The sequence below is a fragment of the Hipposideros armiger genome, unplaced genomic scaffold, assembly GCF_001890085.2.
Source record: "Hipposideros armiger isolate ML-2016 unplaced genomic scaffold, ASM189008v1 scaffold_380, whole genome shotgun sequence".
NCBI lineage: Eukaryota > Metazoa > Chordata > Mammalia > Chiroptera > Hipposideridae > Hipposideros > Hipposideros armiger.
The window spans coordinates 1,062,904-1,080,965 of record NW_017731730.1 but is presented as its reverse complement, the minus strand read 5'-3'; the positions used below and the strand labels follow the sequence as shown (position 1 = coordinate 1,080,965).

Here is an 18,062-nt window from a genome sequence, read left to right as displayed (position 1 = left end):
ACTCTGGTTGCTGTGTTCTTTAGCTGTGGAAAACATAATTTTTAGCATGGATTAATACTTCATTAGGCAGCCACTCAAATTAGTTCACATGCTCTGGGAATATACTAACTTGAAAATACAGAGAGCTCCAGGTGTTACGTCTAGAGCACAAGCCAGGAGCAATCTGGGATTTCAATTTTTCTTACAGATATTCCATAAAATAAATAATTCAAGCATAAGATAATTTGGAGTTGGCAGCACACACAAACAGTTGCGATTACGAATTTTTCAGTAGCATTTTTAAAGCAAATAGCTATTACATTTTTCCTTTTTATTGGGGTTATCAGCATGTGGTATTGCACAGTTGTTGAAACGTATTTTTCAACAATAAAAATATGTCCTTCCCCTCCCACCCCTCCCACCCCCCCAAAGAAACGTGTGAAACTGCCATGTGCAAAAACAAGCAAAAAGTTGTGGAAGAAAAGATAACAGTTCCTGTGAAGTCCTGGCAGGCAGAGGGATCAGGGTTCCTCAGGACAATTGTATAAACAGAGGTTAGAGGTTTAATAAGGTGATAGTGAAATGGGCCTGGAGACATGAGCAGAGAAAAACTATGACTTTTTCTGCTGGTTACATGGGGAGTTTAGTCCCTAAGCTGAGCAAAAGCAGTTCATTATTTGAAATTTCTGAATTCTGGTCATTATTGCCCCAGCAACCAGCACAAAGATTGGATCCCCATGGTTTCCAAGTGCATAGTTTTTGGGTAAATAAACAATTGAATCAAGAATTATTGTGTATTATATAATTCATATGCCAGAGGACCTATAATTTTGCAATCACTATATTATTCATTCCTTCTTTAGTTTCTATCTCCAGGGGCCCAAATTACATTCATAGACAGGGGCTATTATGGGGCACACACACAGTCCGAGGATACAGGATGGACCAGAGCTCCTGAGTGTGGGCCCAGCTAAGTGGACTAAGAAGCAAGGACCGTCAGGCCTTGGCAACCTCTGCTCTGCCCCTGCAGCCTGACGCCCTCTGAGGTAACTTTATAGAGACCTTTTCCCATCATCTATCAGCTGCTATCTGAAGCTACAGCCTAACAAGGGATGAGTCAGTCTCTGTCCGTGACCCGTGCCTGGGAATGTGACCCAAGGAGCTTTGCACTCTCCAGAGGTGCAGGTACCAGTGTCCATCCTGCCACCAGGCAGCTGAGTGACCCTGGAAGGCAGCCTCACTTCTTTAATTTGTCCATTCCCACGCTCAGTTTTATCCAATCACGTGGGGAAGGTTGAGGCCTGGTCCATCAAGACTACTTGGGAGAAAAAAGAACTTAGAGGGCACTTAACCAAATCCCTTATTTTGTAAGTAAAGTGAAATTCTCAGGGGCCGATTGGTTTTATTTTAAATTCTGACAAAATATGCAACATTTATAAGTATAGTATCGCCACTGCCCAGAATTAAACCTGACCATGCCTGCCTGCCTTCTGTGTCCTGACTGATTAAAGGATAATTTTAAAAATACAATACAGCAGCAAAGAAATCCTATTTTTGTGTGCTTGAACTTTAAAATACCTAACTAGAAAGGTGATTTTAATATTTCTGAAACTTGGATCACCAAAAAGCAGGACAAAGCAAGCTTTCTAAAACTGCCTTCTTTGGCAGTAAGTGTGGACTTGAGTTTGTCGTCTGTGTAGAGATTTTCTAGTTCTGGGAGGGGTCCCTTCAGTGAGCCTTACCTGACATGCAGGAGTGACTCACTTGAGACATTATTATACACAAAAAAAAAAATGCAAGTGAGATGAACACCCCTGTTTTCATAAAACTATTAGGTTATATGAAAAATAAGGATAATAAATTATGTACAATTTAATAGAGAATGAAAAAAGTGGCTTTATTTTTTTTTCAGGTATACCAAACAACAGTGATTAAACATTTACACCCCTCACAAAGCGATAACCCCAACAAGTCTACTACCCATTTGACACCATACAAAAGTATTACAATACCATTGATTATATTCCCTATGTTGTACTTTGTATCCCATGATGACATATGTATATTTATAGTTTATATTCATTATTATTTTATATTAGTTTCAGGTGTACAGCACAGTGATTAGGCATTTATATAATCTATGAAGTGATCCCCCCGGATAACTCTAGTACCCATTTGACACTATTCATAGCTTTTACAACATTATTGACTATATTCCTCACTGTATTTCACATCCCCGTGACTACACTGTGATACCAATTTGTACTTCCTAATCCCTTCCCTTCTAGCAACCATCAGTTTTTTCTCTGTATGCCCATTGTGTTTTCAATTATGATGATCACATTCTTTATTTCTAAATTGCAAGAGCACAGAGTATTGATAATTAGACATTGTTTGGAAAAAGACAATTTACTTAACAGAATTGTATCTAAATGAAATGATTTACACTAATACAAAAAAAAACAAAAACAGGGGCCAGCCGAGTGGCTCAGTTGGTTAAGAGCTCGCTCAAGAGTTTGAGCTCTGAGCAAGAGCGGTTTGATGCCTGGCCCGAGCTGAGCTGCTGCTGAGATGCCAACAGGTGGCAGGATGGCTCAGCTTAAAAAAAAAAAACCAATCCTGTATAAAGGATTTTGAAACAGATGTCAAGCCAGCCCATTCATCCCTCCAGGCTTGAAAGCCTACAAGGCCCCTATACAGAGTCCCGTGTAGGCCATGATGACCCGGGACTATTTTCCCATGATGAAGGCTGTAACTGTCTCTTGCAAATCATAAATAGAAGATACCCCTTGGGGTGGGATAGGGTATTGGATGGACGGGAAGTAGAGGTCAGTGGCTGTGAGTGGAGGGCCTTCCAGGGGACATAATGGACGCTTCTGGTACTGTTGGGTGCCCTTTGCCTCAATGTGAACTGAGCCAGCCACCCATGGAGAAGGGAGTGCTCCGTGGGCCACTCGAGGGTACAGCAGGGGGCAGAACTGGGGTAAACGTCTGTGTAGTTAGCTTTTTTTCTGGTCCCTGAATCATTTCCAGGAATATCCAAAAGAGAGGACATAAAAAACTTAGGTGAGTTGGGCAGTGGAGGTCTACACCTTTCATACATACTAGTGTCCAAGAGACTCCATGGCTTCCGGTAGAAGCGCCCCGTGAGGGCAGAACCTCTCTCAGCTCCACCTGGTGAGGCTGAGTTGAGGGCCTCCTTTCAGATGGGTTTCTGTGCTCTCTTTTGATTCTGCCCAATGACTCTCCCCATTTGTCTCTTTTCTATGGCCTGATGACTGTGATTCTTGTTTTAGACAAACGTTCATGTTTCCGTCATCCTCACTTCTGTCCCCATGGAAGGTAGTATGCTTGGTAACTTGTTATCTGCCTCCCCATTTGGAATATAACTGCCACAAGGTCACAAGCTTTGCCTTCACTCACTGCTGTATCCCCAGAGCTTAGAATAGTGTCTGGTTCAGATTAAGTGCTTAATAAATGTTTGTTGAATGTTGAATTTTATTTCCCTTGAGGTTCTTTGCAAAGGCAGAATGGAATAATTCTTGGGTTGTTCCTAGTGAAACCGCTGACCTTAGCATAAGCAGAAGTGCAGCAGGTTCTGCTCCACTAACTGAGGACAGTTTGGCCTGTGGGTTTGGAGCAGGTTTTTCGTGAGTGGAATTTAGTTATCTCACCCCTGACGTGCACAAAAGGCCTAGATTGCTCAGGCAGGATCAGAAACGCCGTGGCAATAGTGACACTTACCACTGGATGTCTGTGTTATTTAGAATAAGGATTGAGCTATTCCAACAGGATCCCTAATGGTAGTTAGTTTCTTAACAATTTAAATATCTTGTACAATTTAAAACATCTTGAATCTCTAGGAATAAATTTATGAAATATGCAAAACCTCTTTGGGAAAATTATAAAACTGAATTGAGGAAGGGACATAAACATGAAAGACAGGCAAGATACATAGATTTTTCATGGACTGAAAAACTCAGTATTATGAATCAGTCAATACTGCTCCAAATTATAGAATGAATGCAATCTCAACTGGCTTTATAGTGGAACTGTACTCATTGGTAAAAAATGTATGTGACAGTGCAAAAGGTTCAATACTAGCCAAGATTCTTTTGGAGAGGAGGAAGGCAGGGGGATTGGTCTATCCATTGTCATAGTAGATTATAAAATTCTGGTAAAGAGGAAGGACAGTGCGGCATTGGCCCAGGGACAGACTCACAGAGTGAGGGGATGGGGAAGGGGAACAGAGAGGCCAGGATCAGACCTGGCATGGACGGACCCTGGATCTTTGAGAAGCAGCACTTATGACCAGTGAAGAAAGGACTGTGTTTTCAACAGAAAGTGCTAAGGGTTGTGGTTGTGTTTTTATATGTTTCACATGATTGTGAAACCATTTGATACTTTCTAGAGAAGTTAAGAGTTTAAAACCCACAGAGGAGAAATTTCTGTGCACCAGGATCTATCAAATGTTCAAAATAGCTCTGTTGATAATGGCCAGATCATGGAAACAACCCGAATAGCCAGTATTGTACAGACATCATGAATGCCTTTACAGACACATGGGAACAGTATTAAAAGCATAAAAATAACATGGAGGGAAAAAAAGCTAGTCACACAAGAAGATATGATTCCATTTGTAGGAAGCCGTAAAACAAACAGGGAAACTTAACAATTCCTGATTGAAAAGAGCATACTTGCGTAAACCGATCAAGTCAACCAGGGACCAGCAGGAGACAAGCGATGTGAGCTCACGGAGGGGCAGAGAGGCACCAGCGAAGACTTTCTCAGGTCCTGGCACCTTTCTACTTCATAACCTGCATAATGGTCACAGGGGCTTGAACTTGATACTTCAAGAATATACGGATACGTCTTGTATTGATACATTTACCATTAAAAATTATTTTCACATTATACACTAACAAAGGACCAAGTGATGTATAAAATGAGTGTTTGCTACATCCCCAGACCCAGGCTAACTGCAAGACAATCTCTGAATCACAACCTCATGATTATCCCTTTGATGCTGAGGGCACTTGGGCCAGGAGACATCATCTCTTGCCCAGACACACACTAGTAATGGGCTGAGCAGTGCTTTCACCGTCTCAGGCATTGCCAGTTCCCACACTCCTCTCCCCCTCATGACTCAACACATGATGTTGATGGTAATGCAATGGCCAGAGACCCCTCCCAGGCCACCTGGAGGTGAGGATATCCTCGGTGCTGGGCCATGGCTCTGCCCAGAGCCAGTCTCACCCACCCACTTACCAGGAGACCACAACCCATGCCGACCTGAGGGAACTGTAGCTCATTCACAAAACAGCAGTGGCCAGCTGTAGGGGACTGGATTGTAACAGCCCAGTGAAGTTCAAAGTAGGTGATACAGCCCCCACCCCGCCCCACCCATCCCGGACACCACGCTAGTCTCAGGCTTGCCAAATGGAATTTAACTCCAGCTCTTTCTCAAATGTTAATAAGTCTATGAGATTTATTCTTAACCACTTCCTCTCTATTCATTCAGAATGTGCTTATTAGCATCTACTAAGTGTCAAGTTCTATGTTAGGTTGAATTCAATGGGGTTGATTCACCTTTGTATTTGGGACTTATTAGGAAAATGTGTCCTATGGAAGAAGCTTAGAAAAATGAGAAGAACTCAAAGTTGTACAGTATAGGGATATAGTCAATAATGTTGTAAAGACTATGTAGGGTGTCAGATGGGTAATGGACTTATGGGGTAATCACTTCTTAGATTATATAAATGCCTAACCACTACGCTATACACCTGAAACTAATATAATAGTGCATGTCAACTGTAATTAAAAATATAGTCACAGGTTGTAAAGTGCAGCAGAGGGAATATAGTCAATGGTATTGTAATAGCTATGTACAGTGTCAGATGGGTAAGACTTGGGGTTGTCACTTTGTGAGGGGTGTAAATGTCTATAATCATGCTTTGTACACCTGAACCTATAATTTTAAAAAAGTTCTGCATGGGGTTGCATTTCTATTAGCTTAGAAGACAAAGCCCCAAGAAGTGTATGAGCTGGAAGCTGTGATAGGAACTTGTGAACTCTTTTTTTTGAAGATTTTATTGGGGATTTGGGGGAGGGTAACAGACAAGTTGCTGTCGTTTTGTTCTTCAGTCTAGTTGTGGAGGATGTTGCTTCACTGGCCCAACCTAGCACCATCACTGCGCTCTTCCCGGGCAAGGCTGATTCGCCGGCCTCTGGCCGGCCGCTCACACTGGCTGCCGGCTACACCCGGTAGCTTAAGGCAGCCCACTGCAGCAGGGACTGCAGTTGTCGGCAACCCATGGCTGCCCAGCCCCAGGTCGAGCTGCAGTTCACCATCTTAGCTGCAGAGGGCAGTGTCACTGGCCCTCAAATGTGGCATCCGAACCAGGTCCCTCTGGCATCCCAAGCCAGTTCTTAACCAATGCGCCACTCGATGTTATCCACCAAGCTCAGGCAGGACAAGGAACTGAATGAGCTACTATTCCCAGGGAAGGCGGCTTACTAGTGCAGTGCAAGCGAGGGGCAGAGGGCTTCTCTGTCACTGCCAACGCCAACGGAGAAAGCTGCCAGGCGCAGGTGCGGAGTAAACGCCTGGTGATCCAAGGGGATCCTGTCCCTTCGATGCAACAGTGCTTCTGGGCTGCCCTTTTAGGTAGGCACCAGGCTACTAAGAATACTAGGCTGGACTGGTCTGTGCCAGCTCAAGGGCACTGCCTCCACAGCCATGGATCACCTAGAGTCCCACAGTGGGGTGACTTTGGGTGTGGGCCAGCTTGTGGTCCTGGGTTGAGGCAGGATCTGTAGCAGCTGTTGACATGAACAAGATCCCCTTCTCCAGAATCGGTGACTACATTCTGCCTTTGCCCAAGGTGTGTTTAACACCAGACGTTATTCATACATTGGCCACACAGCTGGCAAATAGGGCTGTCAATCAAAACCCATTTACTTTAAAATCTGGACTCCAGAATTAACCTACAGATGCTAATAAAAGTCAGGATTAGGGCCAACCGAGTGGCGCATTGGTTAAGAGCTGGCTTGGGACGCCAGCTCTGAGCAGCAGGGCCCCGGTTCGGATCCCACATATGAGGGCCAGTGACACTGCCCTCTACAGCTAAGATGCTGAACAACAGCTCAACCTGGAGCTGGGCTGCCATGAGTCGCCAGCAACTGCATAGGCTGCAACGCGCTGCCATAAGCTACCATGTGTGGCCGGCAGCAGATCTGCCTCACCTGGGAAGAGCGCAATAACACCAACATGGGCCAGTGAAGTGACGTCCTCCACAACTAAACTGAAGAACAAAAGGACAGCAACTTGTCTGTTTGCCTCCACCGCATTCCCCAATAAAAATCTTAAAAAAAAAAAGTCAAGATTATCAGGACCTTGGAAAAACATTTTTAGAGTTAACACTTAGGTGTTATTCACATTTTCAGAACACAGGTGTTCCTTACACAAAAAGGAAGCTGAGGAAAACTCCCATGTGAAAAGCAATATACTTTATCTGCAGTAGGCTTTAGAAGTGAAAATGATGTCAAGAGACTGAAAAGTAATCCTAGGCATCCTGATCTACAATAAAAAACTGAAATAGACATAACTTTTTAGAAACTGTTTATTTTCCGTCAACCTTATTTCCATTTTGCATAAGAGTTTGTGGAAGAACAGCTTAGGACCACTCAGTGGTCGTTCCTACCCATTCAGTGGCCTGAGCAGTGGGGGCTGCAGACCAGTCTTCAGTGGCAGGCTGAGCGCTCCAGTCTTCTGCTAAGAAAATGACGAAAAAAGCCATTAGCTCCGTTCCCAAGTCACCTCACCCCACCAGCATCTGCCTTGAATCCCATCAGACACCCATTTCAAGCACACTAAGGCCACACCATTTCAGATGAACCTGTCCAGTTATTAGCACAGCTACAATATACTGAGATGAACTTTTAACACAGCCACGGAGATCATTCAAGTTAGACTAAAAACACAAGACATCCCAAACCACAGCTCAATGAACTTGTATCATGACACATACCAGTGGGAAATTGCTGAATGGGCACAGGGGGCACCTGCACGCCTTCAGACCAGTCTGTGACCTCAGGCTGAGCAGCAGTGAACTCAGGAGCTGGAGCTGTCCATTCGCCCTGAAACTCTTCCTTGGTCACAGCCTTCTCAGCAGCAGCCTGCTCTTCCTTTTCAATCTGGTTTAAAAAAGAGGAAAGGTTAATAGGGACTGACAAATTTTACTTCCAAGAAGCAGACCAAGGTATCCCATTTGCTTATGTGACAGCCATAAGCCTCTGCAGAAGCTTACCTCTTCAGGGTCTCTGTAGAAGTAGAGGTCAGGCATGACCTCCCACGGGTGCTCGCGGGAGATGGTGCCACGCATGCGCAGAACTTCCCGGGCCAGCATCCACCACATCAGACCCACAGAGTGAGCTCCCTGCAAGAATGCCATCTGGTTACCCCAAACAGCAAGCACCTCCCCATTGTACCTAACCTGGCTCCACATCAGCGAAGTCTTTGGTACCAGAACAGACATGTCGTAATTTAAAAGTATAACAAAGAAGATTACTCAAAAAATAAATCAGTTGTTCTCAACCCTGATTGCCACTGGAATCAAACAGATTTTAAAAAGTACTATTGTTGACATGCCACCCTAGGCAACAAAATGAAACATCCCCTTGGATCAGTGCCTAGACATTGGTTATTTTTAAAATCTGAGTGACTCTTAATGTAGAATCAGGGTTTTGAGACCCTGGACCAACTTGAACCATATGCAACCCACCTTATGATGTTACAGCAGGATTCATCAGTTGGTGTGAAAACAGAAAGGCCAAGTAACGCCTGAGGCCCAAGTACAACAAGAAATACAGAGAAAAGCAGAAGAAAACAGACTATTTTCATATTCTATCAAAATTCTAATACATGCAAATCACACTTGTAGCAAGGATTACTATCCAACTCCACTCATTGGGCCAGAGACCCTTGTGGTGTTAGCGAAAAACTTGCCTCTCGTGTAGCACACTACCTACACTTGTGAGTTCATCGGCCAGCCAGTGGCCTCAACTCCAAGCTCTAACAATGTGCACAGGAATGCCCAACTGTTTCTAGAGGACTCATTCTCGAGCTCTAGTTTGTATCAGCAAGTCATTACCTTGTTGTTGCAAGGGATGGCAATGTCCACATAGCGCAGAGGAGAGTCTGTGTTACACAGAGCGATGGTTGGCAGGTTAACATAAGACGCCTCTGTGAGAGGCTGGTGGTCAGCCTGGGGATCGGTAACCACCAGAAGTCTCGGCTCCCGGAAGGCTGCCTGGATCTGGTTAGTGAAGGTCCCAGGAGTGAAGCGGCCAGCAATGGGAGTGGCTCCAGTGGCAGCAGCAAACTTCAGCACAGCTCGCTTGAAGAATTAACACTAAGAGTTAGTGCTCCAGAGATGGGTCACAGCAAGCCTGAGTGTAAATGAGTGTACATGTGCCGACAATCAGTTCTATAATCACACGAAGCAGACTATCTAGTCAGAACCCCCAATAGCCCTTCCTCAAAAATAAAAGCATCAAATCACAGCAACTCTTCTGTCCTCCATGTTACCTGAAAAGTACTTACAAACCTGGACGCCAGGAAACATGCTGAGCATGTGCCTGCCCTCAGCCCCCTGCCTGGAATGCGCACCCCACTCCCACTCCCCTCAGGCATCTGAGGCTCACTGGCTTCCTTGCTTCTGGAGGCTGAAGGCACACTGCCTGGTTTCTAATGCCAAGGAGGCCGCTTTGTGAGTGACTTGGGCAAGTTCCTCATAGGGTTATAAAATGAAACAAATCAATACACAGAACAGTACCTGGTACCCAGTAAGCACATCCAGCCTCTGGTCAAATTTCCTCACAGCTACCCTGTATTAAGCAGAAATACGCCCTCCCCAAAGGCAGACTTGCCGTTTTCATGCTGTATCCCAAGCACCTAGCAACACTGCCTAGATCAGTCTAGATGCGCAGTACATTTTTGCTAAGGGAGCATGAGTGGTACTAGGTTCACTCTACAGGAATAATTAAAGCTCTCTTCTACCCGGCACCGAACTATAGGGGTCCAGTCACAAGCCAGCCTCTGGGGAACAACCCTCTACAGAACACATCGTACGTTCACAGGAACCAGTTTTACTGTCAATCGAAACAATGGATACAAAAGGATTCTTCCTACATAATTTTAAAAGTGCTGTCCAAATCCAAGTCAAGCATTTTAAAAAACCAGAAATGGGGTGAATAAAATCCTTGCTGGAACTCATATAAATAAATTCTTCCAGGATCCATTAGTTTTCTCAACAGAAAAGCAACAAAGAATCGTCAAAACAGAAACAGCGCAGCTATTTTAATAGGGTCATTTCTTGGTCTTTAGTGGCATACGAAATTACATGCCACGCAAAACGAAGCTCCACATACTGTCAGGTACCAAGTGGTATGTTGAAAATGTCAAATATTGGCAACTGAAGATTTCCAAACAGTGAAATTACAGGTTATTTTTTATACTCCTCTATATATCCTAAAATGTCTATAATCTTTATTTCTGAGAATAAAAAACCAAGCATGTTGTTCCACAAACCTGGCCAGTATTCCTGGACGATATGACACTGACATCGGCCGGGTTTTCAATGGCAACAATGGCACGGGCAGCCAGCAGAAGCTTCTCCCAGGTTCTCTTCAGGTTTATGATGTAGATGCCTAGTGACAGAAGACTTTGAACACCTGACCTAGCTTGGCAAGTGGACAATCTTCAAAAAGTTGAATGTGGCAGAAAGTACTATCAAACTCCAGTCATAGAGACAAGCTCTACTGGTGTTAGCGAAAATCCTGCCATTAATATAGCACACTTCCGACACTCAGAAGTTCACTGGCCAAGACTGGCCTCCACCCTGAGCTTTAATAGTGTGCAGCCTTGATTCGTAGGCCAAGTGCATGGTCTCTCTCTCCCTGTAGTCATCCTCCACCAGGCCCCCATTTGGGTCCCTGCAGGATCTTGCCCACTTCCTGGCTTCTTACCACTTTCTTATCTGCATTGAGCTCAAACTCAACCTAAAGCTCCTTTACAGCATACCACTCCCAGGCTTAAACCCTTCAGTGGCTGTGTCTCTAAGCTGAATAACTGCCTTATCCATCCTAATGCCTTCCACACTTGTGTGGCAACCTACCTTCCCTTTCCTAATCCCTCCCAAGCCAAAATGTTTATCCCCATCTCATGCTCTTTCCTCACAATTCAGTTGAACCTATATCAGTACCTATAAAATATAAGGCATTATGTGAGAAAAGTTATTTGGAACTCAGCTAATCAACTTCCTCATCATCTTCGCATCTCACACCTCCTCCACGAACCAACTCAAGTCCCACAGCCTAGCATATGCCATGCTCTTCCACTGGCATCCAGAAACCTTTCCTTCTCAAAACAGCCAGGACGCTTTTACTTAGTTTTACAGCCCACTTCCAATCTAGGGCTCTGGTTTCATTTATCACTCAGCAGAGAACCAAGTAAGATTTACAAATTACTTCACCCAGCACTACCCATCAGAAGAACAGGGTCAAAATGTGTCTTCAAACTGGAATTGCAAAGAAGTTAAAACAATGACTGACCATCACTTTTCCGTTTGTAGATGTACTGCTCCATTTGGAAGTCAAGGTTGGTGCCACCTAAATGGGTTCCTGCGGCGAGGAATTTGAGGACATCCTCCTCCTTCATTTGCAGGACATCAAGGGCCCCGGACATCGTGAAAGATTCCCTTTAAGTTACGTGGGATCCTGAAAAACGATAGGTTAAGAATCTAGTCCTTTTCATTCCGGTGGCTTCAGTGGGCGGGCGGGACAGGTGAATTCTAGCTACTCGCTACTCGAGTCAAGCAATCCTTATTTAAATGCAACCTAGTACACCTAGGGTCAGATTGCGCTCTAGTGGGATGAAACGCAACTGATAGCACCGACAGGTTCCATACAGAACTGCAGCAAATCTTAATGAGGAAGAAGTGGTGTGGGCATAGGCAAACAACTTGGTGATGAAAATAGTCAACTGAGACTTTCAACACCTCTCAAGGCACCCAGGAGTAAAAACGTTACAGATGAGCACGGATAACCACCAGAGGTTAAGAAAAGCTGCCATGTTCTAGAACCAGTTGAACAAAGGTAGTGGCGATGTGAACAGGTTTATCTTCAAACAGACTGTAGGTGGGCGCGTTGGGATTCCTCTTCCCTCGGGTCACAACTATTAAGTTTTCCTCAAAACCCTGCCAAAGTGCTTAACACCAACGGGAAAAACCGACGAGCCCAAGTAGCTGGTGCAATGGGGCGCCTAGACCTCTGGGTTCACTGCAGAGGGTCGGGGTCACAAGCGAACGCAGCGCGGTCATCTGGACCGACGACTTCCTGAGCCCCCCACCCACCAGCAGCTCGCACCGCACCCCAGCCCACTGCCTGGGACCCAGCGCGACCTCAGATCTCCCCCGGGGCATTGTGGGAACCCGCAGGCCCGGCCCGGCCACGTGCGGGTCGCCGGGCCCGAGGAGGACTCCGCCGGGCCGAGAGAGACCCGTTCTAGCTCCCGGCTCTCATCCCCAGTCCTCTCACCCCTCATTCGAGCAGGGAGGTCGTACAGGTGGCCCAGAGGGACGCAGGGAACCTCCAAGGGAAACTCACCGAGAACAACGCCGTATGGGTCCCTCGCTGGGTAGCTCGGAAAGGACAGGGAGGCGGAAATGACGTAATTATATACCCCGCCTCCAGCCAATGGCCACGAACGCCGGGCGGAAGAAGGGCGGAGCCGGAGGGGCGCTTGGCGGGGCGGGCTTTCTGTTTCCGGAAGGCAGGGTGGTCCCGCTGGCGCGGGCTCTCCACAAATGGCGGGTAGGGACTTCTTGGTTGGAACCGGAAGGTTTGCGACTGTGGGACCTACCCGCGGCGCGACAGCTGGCCTAGATTCGAGCTCTTCCCCAGCTTTTTGTATTTACCAAAAATTTGAGTGGGTCCCTCACCTAAACTTACTTTTTTTTTACGTGGGAAGGAGTGTTGAACCCAACAAGCCTAAAGTGTCTGATGGACAAAAGCTGCAGAAATTATTTTCATTTTTTGGAGGACAATTTAGCAGTACGTAATTCAGATTCTAAAAGTTCCCTTACAGGAAATTTTCCTGAAAAAATGAAGACAAGACTGCACAGATGCGTGAGAATTTTAAAAAGCTCTATGCATTAAAGATGATTGTAAATAAGTAGCCAAATTATTCATAATTATACAATAGTTTTCGGTTCCAGCTGCAGGTAGAATCACTTGCAGAGCTTTCAAACATGCCCAACCCAAACCAAGAAAATCTGATTTTTAAAAAATAGCTCCCTAGATAGTTTTAATGTGCAGCCAGGGTGAGAACCAGCGATACGCAAGTACAGGAAACAAGTGGGTTTTTTCCCTATTTTTCAGTGGACCGAAAAGGGGCCACATGTTAAACCTGACAATCTCAGGAGACTGAAAATAACCACAGAGGATGGTGTGAACATAAAAATTCCTGTGCCTTTTCAGTGGGCCTGTTGTTTGACAGGTTTAACATGTGGGCCCTTGTCCGTCCACATTTCCTGTAAGAATTACAGGTTGTTTTTCAATTGACAGAACAAAACTGCATTAAACAAAGAGCTGACATGGAAGCGAATTTAGTCATGGTTTTCAGCATCTTTAGAGAAACTGCTGAAAATATCTGGAGATAGTTTGGCTCTCAAAAAAAGGGAAGACTTCAAAATAGCTATATGAAGACTGAATGGCTGGCTTCTATGGAGTTTTCTGTCGCTGCAGGACTTCTCTGGAGGGTCTTCTAAGACAAGACCAAACCATCTCAGCAGCTTCCTCCCCTTTGCAGCAGACTCAAGAATACTTCCATTACGTCCATCATGACATGCACAGTAATTATGTTAAGGTGTTTGTTTCTCCACAAGATTTGTTCCTACAAAAGAACTTGGTCCTAGGCCGGCCGAGTAGCTCAGTTGGTTAAGAGCTCACTCAAGAGTGAGCTCTGAGCAACAGCGGTTCGATGCCCCACCCAAGCTGAGCTGCCGCTGAGTGCCAACAGGCGGCAGGATGGCTCAGCTAAAAAATAATCAAAGAAAACAAAAACAAAAAACCTTTGTCCTTGAGAACTGATCTGCATGATGAAAATTCTTGATGAGGAAATGAGTTGAAGAAAGTCCAAAGATGAAAAATGTACTGTAATGATAGTAAGCCACAGTGAGAGCCTTTGGCCTAAGAGGCACTTGTCAAAGAGAATGGCTGTAGTTCCCAGCCTGCTGTCCTCCACATCTTGCAGCCTCCTGGTCCTCTGTACAAGTTTCTCCACCATTTTGTATTCATGCCCACTTTTGATGAACAAAAATCTCAGAGCCTTCCTTTTGGAAACTTGGGTTTCTGGGGTTTGTATTTAAAAACCAAAAAACGGAGCTTAAATTTTTTTTTCAAATATTAAATTGTATTAGGGACTGTAGTTTTTTTTTGGACTACACTTCACATAGTGTTGGGTGGTTCTGACGTGAAGCTGAAAGAATTGGGGCACCTAACTAACCCCAGACATGAATCAAGTTCATCTTGAGCATCTTCCCACCTCCCGATCGAACCAGACTTCCTCCTTGTTCCTCTTCACCTGTTTGACTAGTATCCCACGGTCCTCTGTAGTGGCCTAAGCAATGTTCCAAAATCACTTTTCCCTCCTTTGTCTCAAAGCTCTCATTCCTTTAGTTAAATGGCACGGTCCCTCTGTCCATCGAAAGAAAGCATTCTGTCTTACAACTTTCTCTGTCACTTGGCACTTTGTGTCTCGTATTAGTTCATGCACTAGAATCCCAGCTTCATTATATGCTGTGATTGTGAACACGTCACTTCACCTCTCCCGGGAAATCAGAGCTGTTATTTCAGCTGCTGCCATTCCCCTGAAACGAGCCCCTGTGCCTGGAAATCCTACAGATGCAAGTGAATGGAGAAGGCTCACCTGATATTTTATGAATCAAGGAGACATTTTAATACTCTATAAAAAAAAGTTACCTATGAAATATCAGATCTCGGAGGTTTAAGAATGAAATCACATATACATAAGAAATCACATTAACTAAAAAAGACATAGTTATCCCTGAAATGGAGACAGGCCTGGAGATGCTGGGTTCTTTTGTCAATTTGGCCCTCAGTCTTCAGTGCGTTCTCACCAAACACCTGTATCCTCCTCACACAGGCCCAGGAATCTGACGCAGCTGCTAGCTTGAACCACGAGGTTGAAGAAACAGCCACATCTGCAGCATGTTCATGAGCAAATTCACTAAGAAGTCAAAGGTTCACAGGTCCAGAGGGATGACCTCTCAGGGTCAGCTGAGCCAAATCTCCTTTTAAACAGATGGGGAAACCGAGGTCCAAATATAGTCCAGAGTTACACAGACAGTTAGAGCATAATTATAATTACAGTGAAAACTCATGCTCAGTCCACAGTTTGTTTCTCTAAAAACACCGGTCTACATACAGGTTTTCTTTATAGTGGGATGGGGCCCAAGTTGCACCTTGAAGAATTCAGGGTATAGAACAAGCACAAAGGGCACTTCAGGCAGAAAGGAGAGCATGAACTATGATGTAACAACATATCCAAGAGCGTTCAGTCAACATTCATTAATCCGCAAACCCAATTCTGTGAGGGGATTCCAGAGGGAAAGCCAAGTCATCCGGTACGGCCAAGACCTAAACAGTACACAGGTACCATAGGTGAAAGCCTGGCAGAGAAGGACTTGGAATACCCTACTAAGGGAATCGAGAACATTCTGCAGGCAGTGGAGAGTCAAAGGATTATTAACAATGGGATAGGTTTTATGTAGAGATGTAGGGGAAACAGGTTAATTTCCAACATGTTCCGTTCAAGTGGCCATGGGACAGGCAAGTAGGTGGGCAAATGGCTAGATATGCACAGAGGTCGTGAGGCGAGGTCTGAGGAATGGATGAAATAATGAAAAGGCAGGGATCAGTCATTGGCGAAACATTTATCACAGGGCTTCTCTGTGTCTTAAGGCACAGGTGGAAGCTGGGATACACTAATAAACATACATGGCCTATGCCTCTTGGAGCTTATAACTGAACTGGAGAGAGAGATTAAACAGCCACTACACAGTACAGTAGTGCTAAATGCTACAGAAGAAAAGTATAGGGTCTCTGAACACTGAGAAAGAGCTGATCTAGCATGAGGGGTTGTGGAAAGCTTTCCTGTGCAAGTGATTCTTGAACCCAACTCTGAGAGATGAGAAGGATTTACCTAATGGGGTGGAACAGAGTGCTCCATGCAATGAAACCAGCAACTCAAAGGTACTGAGGCAGCAAAGAGGAAGCTGGGGAATGGGTGGGGGTGAAAACATGAAGGCTTCGAGGACACAAAGTACAAGCGAACACACCTCGGTAAGACTTGAGGGTGGTTCACGGAGTCAAACAGGAGATCGGTCTGGCTGCAGACAACAATATGGGGGAAACAAGGTGAACGAGAGGACAAGACCACATAAAGACAGTTCTTGAATACTAAGCCAAGAAAATGAGGCTGTGTACCAGCACCAAATCGAGAGTAGAAAGGGTGGGGGTTAATTAACAAGAGAGGCACATGATATAAATAGTACACATACAGAGCTGGACTTGCAGGTTTTGATAACAGATTAGGAAAAAAAAATTTTCAGTTAACAGCAATCTTTTAAAAAAAGTCAAATTATTTATAAGTTCCAAACAAGTCGTTAAGTCTTAGAAAAACAACATATATGTATATGTTGGGGAAATAAAAATTGGAGAAATACAACTAGTGACAGAAATAATACAAAGTGGTAACCATTAGCACTATGCTACAAAGGCTCACAGCTCTTAACAAAAGTCTGCTATAAAGTGGTCCTTATTTTTAAATCTTCCTGATATCAAAAGTAGACGAATCTAGTTAGAGTTGATTCCATTACAAGTGATACTTTTATTGGTTCCTCATGTATATAAAATTCAGCGCGCACCACTCTGTTATTCACCTGCAAGAGAAAAGCACAAGCTGTCCAAAAGAATGTAATAGCCCTGAGCAAAAGCCTGTTAGTAAACCCCACAGTAGGAGATGGCAGAATTCCGACCCCACCAGGCAAACAATGCAAACATGATAGTAAGGAGATGTCCCAACAAGTGCTCCAAATGCAGCACTGGGAGATGGAAAAGCACTGTATAAAATTGTCCACAGGCACCTGGGCTCAGTCTCAAGCTTGCCCCTGGGTAATATTAAGCCAGGTATTAACCCTTTCTGAGCCTTGGTAATTCATGGTAAAATGAAAGGGTTGGATTATGTTATGTCCAAAGTATCCAACCGCTGTACAATTCCAGGGTTGGTTGTAAGCACATCTGTCACCTGCTACCTCACTAAGCTATAAGTGACTTTAATGCAAAGGTCACCTCATGCTCATTTCCAGACTTTTTCTCACCAGAGTCTACTCAACAAGTGCTGTAAAAATGAAGAGTGTTCAATTTAGACTTAATGAACATTAGCAATTTTTCAGTTAGCATTAACTGAATGGATTTCTATTTACAGTTGCTTAAATCTGTCTTTATTATTACATATTCCTGTGATGCTGACAAGAAACTATTTTCTTAGAGAAATTAAGCAATATGAGATATTTGGGGAAATGGTTGGAATGACTGTCAAAATTGTCTGTAGCTCTCTCCCTGTAACATTTTTCCCAAGAGCTTACCTAAATCAGGTAAAAAAGAGTTAAAAACTTTTAAGCATCATATGTAAAGTATTAACATTAAATTTCTTTTAAGAAATAAAAATAGTTACCAGGCCGGCCAAGTAGCTCAGTTAGTTAAGAGTTGGCTTAAGAGCGTAAGCTCTGAGCAACAGGGCCGCCGGTTGGATTCCCACATGGGCCAGTGATGCTGCGCCCAAACTGGGCTGTCGCTGAACTGCCAACAGGTGGAAGGATGGCTCAGCTGATGTAACAAGATTGCCTATTTGATGGTGAGCTATGCCCGCCCGCAACTAAGACTGAACTCGGCACCTTGAGCTGAGCTGCCACCTGGATGGCTCAGTGGATAGAGCGTGC

The 18,062-nt window shown here is 44.6% G+C and overlaps 2 protein-coding genes across 6 annotated transcripts in view; both read right to left on the bottom strand.

The window, feature by feature from the left end:
* Window positions 1-2,519: 2,519 nt before the first annotated feature.
* Window positions 2,520-12,733, bottom strand: RPSA (ribosomal protein SA). 4 transcript variants are annotated; one of them, XM_019662792.1, is made up of 8 exons: window positions 12,646-12,733; window positions 11,593-11,757; window positions 10,571-10,689; window positions 9,132-9,377; window positions 8,289-8,417; window positions 8,010-8,175; window positions 7,683-7,753; window positions 2,520-4,796 (listed from the first exon to the last, which is right to left on the bottom strand). In XM_019662792.1, exons 2-8 carry the CDS (start codon window positions 11,723-11,725, stop codon window positions 4,785-4,787), a joined length of 876 nt encoding a protein of 291 aa, XP_019518337.1. In that variant the 5' UTR covers window positions 11,726-11,757; window positions 12,646-12,733; the 3' UTR covers window positions 2,520-4,784. The 4 variants fall into 4 exon arrangements, with proteins under 4 accessions (XP_019518337.1, XP_019518338.1, XP_019518335.1 ...); XM_019662793.1 differs by having other exon boundaries at window positions 7,683-7,750; XM_019662790.1 differs by lacking the exon at window positions 2,520-4,796 and having other exon boundaries at window positions 7,584-7,753.
* Window positions 12,734-14,072: 1,339 nt separating this feature from the next.
* The window catches only part of LOC109393497 (caspase-14-like), a 36,657-nt gene continuing 32,667 nt past the window's right edge, over window positions 14,073-18,062 (bottom strand). For both annotated transcript variants that reach the window (XM_019662798.1, XM_019662800.1), the window contains one exon: window positions 14,073-17,003. In XM_019662798.1, the coding sequence (XP_019518343.1) occupies window positions 16,902-17,003 (102 nt within the window). In that variant the 3' untranslated portion in view covers window positions 14,073-16,901. The remainder of the gene's footprint in view (window positions 17,004-18,062) is intronic.